General features: G+C 41.5%; 1 protein-coding gene across 3 annotated transcripts in view; it reads left to right on the top strand.

Annotated features, from left to right (window-relative positions):
- The window catches only part of numbl (NUMB like endocytic adaptor protein), a 61,632-nt gene that overhangs the window by 26,580 nt on the left and 21,664 nt on the right, over positions 1-13,388 (top strand). For 2 of the 3 annotated variants that reach the window (XM_075473966.1, XM_075473965.1), the window contains exon 1: positions 5,414-5,566. The exons of the other annotated variant lie outside the window; for it this stretch is intronic. In XM_075473966.1, coding sequence (XP_075330081.1) covers positions 5,526-5,566 — 41 coding nt within the window. In that variant the 5' untranslated portion in view covers positions 5,414-5,525. Of the gene's footprint in view, positions 1-5,413; positions 5,567-13,388 lie in introns of those variants that run through there. 3 annotated transcript variants of the gene reach the window in all.

The raw sequence follows: 13,388 nt of genomic DNA, 5'->3' as shown, positions 1-13,388 counted from the left end.
TGATCGCCCGAGTTTGTCTGTTGGTTTGTCTGGATGTTCGTCTGTTTGTCTGTTCGTGCTGCAATCTTGCGATCTGCCACAAGGTGGCGCGACCTCCACAAGGTGGCGCGACCTCAGGGTGCCAAAGCCAAACAGAGCCAAAGCCAGACAGAATGCATATTGCGCGGATTTGCTGTAATTAGCACAACAAAAGATTGCAACGGTAAGCCAGTGTGCATAACTGCATATAGCGTAATAATAACGGCGAACACTGCTCCCCGACAGAACACTGCTTCCCGACAAAACATTATAATAATAATAATATTAATTAATAATAATTAATAATAACGGCGAACACTGCTGTTCAATAATGAATAGGGAGAAGGGAATGCCTCTTCTGCTGACAGCGCCAAAGAACAAGTAGCCCACATCAGGAACGTATGTCCATACATGGCTCGCTATCCACAGGTAGGCCACACCTTCGCAGCCATCTGTGATTGTTTCAGACTATTCACTACAATATATGGGTGGATAAAAAAAATGCGCTTATAAAACAAAGCTTCCTTGGCGGAGGTCTGCACTCTCTGAGTGCATTTCTAGTTATTATATTTGTTTATCTTTATATACTTTTATGAATTTTTAATGCTTCTTCCACTCCCCGCTGCAATGCTTTTATTTTATGTAAAGTGCTTTGAATTGTTTTGTACATGAAATGTGCTATACAAATAAATTTGACTTTGACTTTGAAGCAATAAGCCAAAGAACCTGTGGAATATTGTTGCAACTCGGTTGCAACTTGTTGGGAAAACATTCAAAATCAGCTGAACAATGATTGTTACAAACAACATTCCTAGATCTGCACAACAAGTCACTGTATGAACAAAGCCATATTGCCTTATTGGAAGATGCGTTAAAACTTGCAGTTGTTTGGCATCTAGTTTATCAGCTTGTTTCCTGCAGAGGAGAAGATTTTGAACTTTTTGAAAAGCAGATGGCTGACCCCATGAAAGAGTCGGGCAGTTTACCAGTATAGGAGTAAATTACGATATCAGTGTTATATGAAGAGCCTAATACACACTCCCAAAAACGGCCAAATAAATCATGATGGGCAGCGGCCAGTATCATAGGGTTTTAACAAAATTCTCCATATGCTCCATTTTCCCCAACTGTTCTGTTTGATACAGCTGCATTACAGACCAGTCATTACACGTTGTGGAACAGCATACTCTCACACATACAATTATTTATTAGTGCTTATTCTGTTAAAACCAGATACAGATTGTGTACATCTTTGATTTTTGTCCATGAACGTCCAAACTTCAGCTTTCACTTCAAATCCAGAAGAGCAGCTGATGCGGTCTTGTGATGGTTGAGTAATTCATTGTGACTTCTCAGGCCCATTTCTGTGTGATAGAAATGAATCCATTGCACCTGAGATGTTTTAGTGTTTTAGTGTTTTCAGTGAGATTTCAGTGAGATTTCAGTGAGGTCATAGCAAGTAGGCAGTTGTTTATATTAAGGTCTGAGTTTTAGGCCCTTTTGGTCAGTGGTAAATTGGATTTGTTTATTTGCACAGCCAGATCTGAGTATTGTTTGTAATTCCACGGATCATTAATTGTGGCTGTGTGTGTTTCTGTGAGTGTGTGTTAGAAGGAGTATAATTTATCTTCAGACCGTGTTGGTTAAAATAACAGGCTGTTTGAGGCAACGTGGCTGTAAAACCTCAGTCTCAGACTGAACACATTTACAATAGATAAACATATTACACACACTACCACACATGCAGACAGCCCGATTATGTTTCTGCCTCCGTTCTAACTGGTGGAGCTGCTCACATGGACCACATGCTGGAGGCTTTACTTATTGCGAGCAGGAAGTGTGTCTGCTACCACCTGGCTGATGAGGTCATCATGTTTCATAACCGCACAGCAGCTTTAACAGGCTTATGTTTGTCTGTCTCAGAGACGGATACACACTTGGCCAGATGAATATGCAAAAACAGATGCCCGCTCTCACACACATATACACACACACACACACACACACACACACACACACACACACACGTTCAAAGTTGTAGAATGGTCACAGAACTATAGAGATAATAGCTACTGTACCTTCCCCCGATTTGGTAGAAATAATGTCCCTCTTTATCTACTTCTGTTGCTTTGTCTTCTACTGTTTGCACGTATTTTTAGATCCTGCTCTCTCTCATCCTCCTCTTCTCTGGAGGAGTGCAAAAGAAAGAAGAAGAGGAGGAGGAGGACATATTAATTGTGATCAAGATAAATGGTCTATTGACTACAGATGAAAATTAGTCTAAAATGTAGGGTACTAACTGGTTATACGCTTGCTACTGATGTTACTAATCAAAGTTTATATCATCCTTACCTGAACTATCAGAGGGTGACTGTATCTCATACTGTGACACGGGTTTTTGTCACGGTAGCTTTTTTTAGTCAAATCCTTTTCAAATATGACAATTTAAGTAGTTTAGAATAGGTGATTGTGGAGACCTGGCATCAGATGAAGTAGACGATGTAAGCATGTGGCAGTCTCTTAATATGGGACCTCTGATAGAAATCAAGTTTTTAGCTTTATTAATGTGTCCATATGATGCTTTTTACGTGCTGAATTAATCAGCCATTGTGGCTGATTTTGCTCACAATGGCAGAGCATTATCTAATGTCTGAGGTAGGCTAGATCAGCCAGCCTGTGTTTTCTTAGAAAAAACTGTAGGAACCAAACCTGACTACTTCCTCCGTGGAGCTTAACAGGTAATTTCCCAGGAAATGTGAGGAACCGATGAAATGAGAGGTCAGCGCAAGCTACAAGGAGAAGTTAGCAAAGCTATGTGGAGAAAACACTCGAATACAATCTATGCATATCAGGTATTTGTGCAGATTTTTTTTGTGGTTTAGTCAGAACATACAAATACACATATCCCCATGGGGGCATTCAAGCACATCAGAATCACAGTGATGTTATGGCTGTAAGTGCTACTTCTGTCAGCAGACTGTGAAAGGGAAATAATTGACAATGATAAGCATAAAGAGATATGTGTTGACTGCTTCCAGTTTGCCACAAATAGCCAGAGTGCTGTGTCTGTTACAAACACACAAATAAAGCCAGAGCACAACAAGGACGTTTTGATCCCTTTCGGTGTCATCCATCGTTGATCTCTGGCTCTGGGTGTTGGAATATAAACAGCTTAGGGGATGAAACGGCATCATGGAAACAGGGCAATGTGTGTGCAAAAGGGAGATAGCATGAACACACAACACTACTTTGAGTTGTAGTATCTCTAGACTCAGCCCCGGATCCGGCTACCCAGTTGTAACACCCTCTGATTCTGAAAAACGGACCTACTTTCCAGATCCAGTTAGGCCTTGACTGACCTCAGAAGGTGTCTCAAATGCATCTATGTGATCAGGTCAGTTTATAGATCCACATTTGATTTTATTAGTGTGGTAGCTGCCAAACTGCTGCTAGAGTTGAAGATAATGTTTTTGATTTGATTTAATCAACTCATACCCTTTGGGAATGAATTCTATCACTTGTAACAATTAGATTTAAGGTAATAGAGCATAGGTGACCGCCTGTTTACGTCTATTCACTTCTGTATTGTATTCGAGAGATGTGTTGTAGAGTAAGGCATGAAAAAGATTCAAAGTTGGTAAAGATGGATTAAAACCAATCCATCCATATGGATAAAGCAAAGGTTTTTTTTTTACGCTGTCATTTCCCTCTAACCTTTCCCAACCCCCAACAGCCAAAGGCCTTTCCTCTCCAACCATCCTTTCAAGTCCAGGAATGTAATTTTCCTCAAGCTCCATAGAAAAACCACCCACAGCCTGAAGGTCAGATTCTCTTTCATGTTTACATCTGTGTGAGCCCTTAATCCCCCACCTCTAGAAACAGCTCACAGTCCTCCAGATAAACTCAGTTGCCAGTCCTCTGCCTGCTTGACTTAGCTCAGTGCATGTACTGTCAGTCCAGTTCCTCTGAGACCCAGTCATTTTCCTCCTGTATTTGGCATTCAAGCCAACTCCTCTAGCTCTCATCTTGTCACTGTCCTTTTCTGTACTGGCCCTTAACAGCAGTGTGAGGCAGGAGAGCTTAACAGCTGCCAAAACTCCATAATATAGTAACATAGAAATGTCTCTCTGCAAAGTGATATACGGAGACTATGTTCAACATTGTTTTCAGATTGGTAGTCCCACTGAGTAAATGATGGGGTTGTGTTTTAGAGTTTATCATAATCCTAACCTCGTTTTATCTTAAACCCTAATCAAACCTTTAGCCACTGTTCTTTTTTTGTGACGGGGGATGAGGGAGAAAGTCGTGTCCCAGAATTTAAAACGATAGATTACCTTTTGTGAAATTTTCCCGATCTGCCTTAAAACCGTTTGATATAAAAGTTCTGCTCAAATTTAGGCTAAACAATATATAAATCAGCACTTGACAGCTTGACCCAGAAACCTCTTGGAACAGTCTTTTTGTAAACACCAGATTTACTGCTGCTGTGACTGCGCCTGCTGGTTTTCACTTTAAAATCTAATCTCAATCTTGAGAAAAAGCCGTGACAAATTCAGATCATCCATATGTTTCTCCAGCTTTGCCAGCAAATGTTTTCCTGGCAAGACAATCTGGAGTAGAAACCACAATACTCCAAACATTACAAATGCTTGTACAACCATCTGTTTGAGTGGGTGTGGTCCTGTCGGGTTCAACATTTTTGAAAAATTGAGCGAACCACTTCTTAATCATCTGCCGGGAACCCTGCCGGCTGTACATCTGTGACCTTCCCCCATCGTCCAACACTGGACAAGAACTACGTGCCCACTTACACCCCTGTGAATACACAGGACATGGCCGAGCTCCAGTGCTCACATTAAACATCTCCTCCATCTTTGGCCCTATTCCCCAGTTCCAGCTCCAGAGCCTGTCCCGGGGCTCCAGCTCCACATCTCGCCCTCTCCCCCAGTACACTCTTGACCAGTGCGCCCACAGCAGATGGAGAGCAAAGAAAACTGTGTCACCACCCATGACTCGTTTAATCACCCCTCCCCTTTCCTCGTCCTCTCTCGCTCTCTTTCTGTCCTCCCGCTCCCTCCTCTCCCTGCTCCCAGGATTTGGAGCGCCAACCATTGATTGTCTTATTTTTAGAGCTACTGTGTTCATACATCTGTGTGTTTACCGTATTCTGTGTGCGCGGCTGTAAACCAGCAGCACATCAAATGCCTGCTCGTGGGCTGTTCGGCTGTGTTTGGGTGCATCTCCATGTGCGTATTTGCGAGTGTGTCAGGGCTCCTATTTCTAAGTTAATCCCTTAAGAAGAGGTGTGGTTCTCTCCCTCGCTCTGGGCTCACTCTACTCTCTGTCCCTTGCTCTGAACGCAGTATCATCACATGTTCTCTCTCCGCCCTCCTCCTCTCATCCTTCCTCTGCGCTGTTATCGCTGCGGTCACTAGTCTGAGGGAGTCCTCGCTCTCTCAGCTTGTCATCTCTGCATTGTCTCCCATCTGCTGTCGTTCCTGTGTTTGATGAGCTTTCGGAGCGAGATGGGGGAGGCTATCGAACTCAGGTGAGTCAGATTCAGAGCTGGGGCCGTGAACTCAGCAACTGGCAGCTGACATCCAGCATACACTTGCATATTCACTTTGAATTGATCTGTGAATACACTGAACATTTTTCCTGTTCATGTGATGTATGGTTGCGTACTTGGTTGTATTTTTGTTTCTAACTGGGTCAGTAGTTGCCAAAGGAATGAGCACCTTAGGTTTTTTTTCTCTCAGCCTCACCTTATTTTCTGCCCATCAAGTTGACCCTAATTCAGCAGGGGAGAAATCTGCAGGCTCAATAGAGGTCAACCAAAAGAATTATGTGGCTTTTACAACTCTAACATCTGTGTGTTTTTTCCTCCTTTTGTTTGTGAAGTCCCTGTTTTGGTTGAATTATTGGCCATGGCGACATTTTCAATCACTGCCAAACTGATAATAGCTCTAGCCTGTATCCACAGAGCTCATAGCAGTTAATAGCCTTAGCAGATGCATTAGACCCCGTGCCCATATGGAAGAGATTAAACCTGCTAAATTGATACCAACACACACCATTTATTTTTGCAGAGTTCATGCCTGTGCATGTGCCGTGTACATCTGTGGATAGGATTGTGCTCATCATGCTTGTGTGTGGACACCTGTCAAAGAGGGGCATTCAAAAGTTTGGGCCCCCCTTGGTCAAAATATCCGTCACTAAGAGGGTGAAAGATTGCCTTATTTCCAAAATGCATAGTTAAACACAAGTCATTTTTGTACTTTAAAAAGGATTTTAAGCTGAACTTTGGGACCACTGTATTGTGAGTACTCAGAAACACTCCTATTGACAAGTATCACAATTTAAATCATCATAAAAATATGGAACTTTTGGAGCATGTGTGGATCGCTTAGGTCCATTTAAGTCTTGTTAAGTGTATACATGCAAGAGGGATTCGATCACCAAACCTATCATCGAGGTTTGTTAGGAGGATTTTGGTCGGACCAACAGGTTTACATGCATTTTTAAAGCCTAGTCTAGGTCAGATTAACGCAGTTATTTGTTTTTTCCTCTTTTCATGTACATGTGCTCACTGTCTCCATCACAAGCCCAAAGCGTGGTGAATCCACCTCCATGCTAAACATTTGGAAAGGTGTTTTTATTTCTTTTAAATTAAATATTATTTCAATGAAATGCTGTGACCTTTATGTCCAAACACATATTTGCTCAATGCAGCCAAAGTTTTGGAACTTCATCAAAATTGATCAGCTTTGTGTGGACATTCAATTTCAACCTGTGACATTTAATTTTGTGGTGCGGGTGAAGCTGATCTTTTCCTTTGTGCAGGTGTGCACACTCTAACCAAAGAACTCCATTTATATAACATGCATGTCTCGCTTCAAGTGTTTAGAATCCATGTGCCTCTTTGAGATCATTTCGGTTTGGACTCACCAAACAAAACACAGCTACCAGGGTATTGTCAGGAGGTGCTTGAACTTTTCAGGAAAGTGTGTCCAAATTTTTTTGAGCTGAATGGAAGGGGTGGGTTTGCTTACATTCCCTCCCGCATTCAACGCTTCCTCCCTTTTTCTCGCTAATTTTCTTATCCTGCCCTCATGATTAGATAACTGAGGAGGGCAGCTCTCATGCGTCTTGCAAAAAGGAAAGAGAACGAGGCTCAAGAGGGAGAACAGTGCTCAAGACGGAGACCTGTGTGATGTGTGAAATGAGGACAAATTTAAAATCAGCAAGACAGAGGCTCAACAGGGGGGTGTAGATGAGAGGAGGGGTGTGAAAAAGAAAGAAAGTCAGGTGTGAGAGTTTAAAGTGGTTATAAATAAGAAGGAAGAAAGTGTATGGGAGGAAAAGTCAAGGTAAAGTGGAAGAAATATGAATTTCCTCCCTTTGTCAGCAGAGGAAGTGGGAGTTGATAATCGACTTGGGATCTTACTTGGTTTCCAAAAGAATTTAAAGAGTTTGGAGAAATGGGGTTTAGAAGGAGGAGAAAGAAACGGGAGAACAATGTGAATGCAACGACACACAGAACTTCTTCAAACCAAGCCAGCAAAGCCACATTGGGACACTTGGCATTCTTCTGTGACTGGGGAGAATGACGTTAGATTTGAACAGTTAAACTCAAGGGCGGAGTCGTCGTGACACTGACACATTACAGCAGCAGCAAAAGGCCCTTTGGCTTGGGAACATGGTTTTAATGGTGTTTAAAAGTGCTTCTTTGCATTCACAAATTATTTTTGAAGCTCGAGTTCCACGTTTTTACCAACTGTGGAGAAGAGGGGTGAATTGGAATACTCTCAGGTTATTTTGTCACTTCTGCCGACTCTGGAGATGAAAGTGTCTTTACACTTTGCTGTCATTTTAAAAGTGTAGTATATTTGATAAGCTGACTTCTGGTATAGACCAATGGGAGGGAATACAAAGTGGTTACATGGCACCACAATATGATACTGGAGCATATCGACTAGACTGCTCCACTTCACGCCTGATTGGCCTGTGTTTAGATTAGCTTTCCCTACACATACACACACACACTTACAGTCACACACACACGCAAACGTGAACGTGCTTCAACACAGATGCAGATGTCAATATGTTCTTCTAACTGCATATATAAGCGCAGAGTAACAAACACACATAAAGCATGCCTGATCTGGGCTCTCGCTGCCTGCTGTTCCAAGGGCAGAGGAGGATTTGGATATTGTTATGTTAATCTGCCTCTCTTTTGCATCTTGGAACCCATTCGGATACACACACGCGCACATAAGCTCTAGCACATAGGTATGTTTTCAGGCAATGTTAAACTTTCTTTATAAACTGAAGGATGAAAAAAAACCTCTTTTTGAAAATTAAAAAAAGATGGAGAGAACACATGTCAGTGCAAGCATATGTACATGTCTGAAAGTGCCCCTCTCTGCATCCTCTACAGGGCTTACATAATATAATTTGAAATTTCCACTCAAATCCAATTTGCGGCAAAAGACAGGGAAACAGATCCTTTTAATTGCAGGATGTTTTCTCAGACTCCCAGCTCTGCCAGACTGACCTCCTCGCTAATCCGCTGCCTCAATCGATTGTTCCCTTACGTTTGTTTCTCTATTTTAGCTGGTGCTTTATCGTAGCTGTGATATCAAGTTTGTTAGAATATCAGATGGAAACAGAACAAACTTGGTGTGCAGTATGAGTTGCATATGCAAAAATTGTCAGTGTAGGCATGATGGCATGATGTTAAATGAAAATATCCCATCAAATTTGACTGACCTTCAACATGGTTTGATCTTGGACTAATTGTGATGTATCTAAAGAGCAAACGTTGATCCGTTCAGCATTTTCTATGGGCTACAAACTTGGTAGGATGACATAGCAAGTCACTGTGAGTTGTTAAAGCGGAAATGAAACAGCTTATTCTGGATCAGCAAGATGAGTCACCTCTGTGATCATCGTCACCATGACAGTTTCTCGTTCACACTACATTCACACCTTTGCTGTAATCATGCCCTGAATTTCCACTCTGCAACACAGCATGAGTCACACCCTGAGCTATTAAATCACATTAATCAAGATGACCACCAACTCAAATGCTTTCTTTCTCATTCACACTTGCACACACACCGACAGTTATATGAGGACAGCTTTCCGCAATGGTCCTCACTATTCAGAACCCCCAGAAAGATCATGTTTCAATAGTGGGTTGGAAAGGTCAGCTCCAGTTTAATGTATCTATCTATCATTTGTTAAGTATTTTGATGTTGTTTGATTGAACTATGACACTGGTGAGTGATCTTAGCTGATCAAAACAGTCAATATGAGTTGTTGGTTGGTGATACAGAGCAAACAGCAATAGAATATATAATGGTGGTAGCAGATACCTGAAAACACGACCAGCCCATTGTAGTTTGATGTAGTGCCGAGTGAACTGAATTAATCAAGTTAACAAGCCGGTGACTGTCGTTTTGTTGATAACGAAAGAAATGCACAGTGCCCTTACCTCAGTTGTTATAAAGTGTTGCGTTAGGAAATCTAACAGCACAAGTGTTGCACAGAAAATAAATCAGGGACTTATTAAATGACGTGAGCAGCAGTATTCACTAGGAGTACAGTGACAGAGACAATAGTAACAGTGGGTGTCAGACTGATGGATGAACACCAAGATGTGCTTAAGCTGCTACTGTACACGAGTCTGCGTCTGCTCCTGACCCCGACAGAAAGAGCCATTTTGAATGTAGTTTGGTCATTTTTGCCTCCTCACTTTCAGAGAAGTATCCATCATCAGCCACCTATAGATTATACTGTGTACAGTGCTCTGCTGCATTTTATGTGCTTTTGCTGGTGAGGCTTTTCTTTTTCTTTTTTAGGTATATTTTTTAGCTATAGCTGAGGGCATTAATATTGCATATAGGCTTTAATAATCCAACAGTGCGATTTAAGCTGAGACATGACTAGTATTTCAGTGGAAATGACCTATTTGCATACTGACTGAACTGTTTTTGGTGTTATGTTGCTTTTCAGTGATGATATTGACCTGGGAAAAGTCTTCAGCCAGGTTTGACATTGTTCTCCGGCTGTTTTGTATGTCACTTGTGCACATACACACTTCTACACAACATGAGAAACCATGCAATGAATAAGGCCATCCTGTTCTGGGTCAGTCTTCAGTCTAAACACAAATGCACTGGTTTATCTCCGCTATGTTGCTCCCCTTTATTTTCTAATCACACACACGGACTCACCCATATACAAACCACTTGTCACTGACTGTGTGTGTATAAGAGGAAGGAAGGAAAAACAGTAAGTTTTGGATGATAGTGTCCGTGTCCCTATGTGGCTCATGTAGTGTCAGCGGAAGTCTGCGGGGCCCAGAAACTGGGTAAATCTTTGGTGTGTGTGTGTGTATGTATGTTTACATATACAATATAATTCAAAAGTTTGAATACACCTCTCTAATCAATGTGAATAAGTCAACGTGTCCAAACTTTTTACAGGTGCTGTATTTACATTACAATATAATGTGTGTGTGTGTGTGTGTGTGTGTGTGTGTGTGTGTCGCCATGATAGGCTTGTGTCTCATCTGTTTGTGATTTTGATTTAATCTTATTAACTTATTTGTGTGAAGTCTCGGATTAGGCATGCAACAACTAATCACTAAAAAAGAAGAAATTTAGCTGGGGTTGTAACATGATGAAGGAGAATGTGGAGTTTATTAGTGTAAATACTTTGTGTTCATTCAAAGGAGACATATTATGCCCTCTTTTCACAAGTTAAAACAATTTCCTGTGCTTTTAGTGGAATGTCTGTTGTATGCTTTGGTCAGATTACCACAGAGAGACAGTACAACGGCTTCTTTTTCATTCATGAGTTCACAGCTATTTTCAAAGCAACTGGTGTAAGGAAGTGGAATGAGCCCCTCATTTCCCCTTCACCATTCTCTTCCATGGTTTGTGCCTTATTTAAGATCTGTCCCACAGCTTCAAGCTACCATGCAAGCAAAAGTTTAGGCACAAATTACACTGGCATGTTATTACCATATGAGAGAGCATGCGGTACCTTGCCTGAGAGCTCATACTAGCACAAGCAAAACTGTGTTCATCCTCAAATGTTTACTTTTCTGTCATCAGCATTTCGACAATGGACAGCTGGTATTGATCCCTCTTCTAGCCACAATCTAGTAGTGAATCATGTGCCTAACTGGCCCATACTGGTTAAACCTCAGCATGTGATACAAATGGGCTGGATAAACCATGGCCTTCGTGATTGCTCCATTCCTCTGTGTTAATATTTTTCCTTGAGGGTAACAAACTTGCGTTTGGTTGACAGATGAGTAGAAGTTCATTTTTGTACAGTAAAACAGCATTGGCTACTGATGGGACAGTAAATAACATATGGGGAATCAGAATTTCTAACCTCCAACTGGTAAAAATTAAAGTGCTTCTGCTTTCTTGAACCTTATATTCTGATGAGAATTTGCTAAATTGATAGCAAAGCAAAAAAGCAAAAGTCTTGAATTCCCACACAACAAACTATTACTAACCAGAATTTAATGTATTAAGTTAAAACTTTTAGTCTTTATGAACCTTATCAGAAAGGGGGAGTAACATTGTGCAGATTCTAAGTTACATTGATCAGCCACAGTATTAAAACCACTGACAGGTGAAACTTACCATTTTGTCACATAGCAATGATCTGACGGGAAACACAAGGTCCTGGCATTATTGTGGATGTTACTTTGACTTGTACCAACTACCTACACATTTAGTACATTTACACACACTGTTTAGTTGAGCTGCGGTCAGAGTTCGATCTGGCCATTTAATTGGACCACTGTCCCTGTCCCATGGAAAGGGAATCAGGTTATTGACCAAAGTATGCTCAACATTGACATTACTAATGCTAGGTGGCAATATGCCTGCTTTCAGCTTGTTAGTTTTGGAAAGAAAAATAAGCAAAATAACTGATTAACAATTTAACTGGTGGCAAATCGGCACCATGTCGGTGCCACGTCGAGCGGTGAATTGGGCAGCTTTATAGGTCTGTGCATTTTGTAGGTGCTGTAAACTGAACTGCTTTTTTTTTTTAAAAAAAAGCACATTGTCCCTTGTGACTAATCTCTATTGTTGATGTCTTTGTTCTCTGGTTCACCAAATATACATCGCTTGTACGCTGATATTTCGCTATTCGTTTACAAATGGAGCAGTAAGATAACAAAAAACCACTTTCCATTCAGAACACTGTGCGATGCTGAGTTTTCCAGAATAATATTGAGCTTGAAAGTACACCAATCCCTTTTATACTATGTGTAGCTGTGGTAATGCTGACCCATGGTACTTTTTTTTTACCACTGACTTTAAACTTACTCTGAATCAAACTCTGAGCACTGACAAAACACTGCCCTTCAGCTGTACCGCCAAAAACACCAAGAGAGGGGAAACGGGTGTCCATAAAAAGTGGTCGGCTTGGTGACTGTTAAGCCAAGACAGTTACCACACACACACACACTTGGAAACTTACTCCACCTCTATCTGTCCGCTCCTTGTTTCTCTGGAGCGTCACAGACACGTGGCTTGCTGTAATGCGAAGTGGCAGTGACACCCATCTGTGTGTCTGCAGTGCGCGTACTGTATGTATGTATGTGTGTGTGTGTGTGCGGTGTGGAAAAATCAACCCCCCTTTTCCCCTTCTTTCTCCCTCCTTGTGTTAGGTGTTTTGTGAGCATTGGGTTGTGAAGACGCATAAGGGAGTACTGTGTCTCATTTTGCCAAAAATCTCTGAGTCACTGTTGAAAACAGAACATCTGGATCAGGGAGAATTAAAAAAAAAAAAAAGAAAAAGGCGGAGACGAAAATATCAATCAGACGTGCATCTGGCAAGGACTTACCACAGCTGGACACACACGCAGTCATAACACAGATTATATGGTGGCGTGAATGCAGAGGTGACACAAACTCATGACGTGAAATTGGCAGCTTTTACACAAATAAACTGACACGACTGAAAAAAACACACGTCCACCCACGTCGTGAAGAGCAATCTTTGAAACCAATTAACAGTTAAAATACCAACTTAACAAGCTGGAGCAAAGTGTGCAATTTAAAAAAAAATAAATAAATTACGAGTCTGTCTGCGTAGGCGCGCTTTTGACGCTGAAACTCATTCCTGTGAAACCCATTTCCTCACTTTCACATCGGCAGAAAGTGAGGAAAATGAAAACATCGGCTCTGGACAAGAAGGGAGCAAAGGAGAGATCTTAGGTGTAAACGGCACTGAAGAAGAAAAAGGATAGGGTGGGGAAGAAGTGATGACGAGAGGTCATCTCGGGTGAACAAACCGGAATGTCTCCAATATAACATCATATGAGCATCTTG

The sequence above is a fragment of the Odontesthes bonariensis genome, chromosome 9 (assembly GCF_027942865.1).
Source record: "Odontesthes bonariensis isolate fOdoBon6 chromosome 9, fOdoBon6.hap1, whole genome shotgun sequence".
NCBI classification, from domain to species: domain Eukaryota; kingdom Metazoa; phylum Chordata; class Actinopteri; order Atheriniformes; family Atherinopsidae; genus Odontesthes; species Odontesthes bonariensis.
Note: the sequence above shows the minus strand (reverse complement) of the source record. Positions and strands in the feature narration are given on the sequence as shown.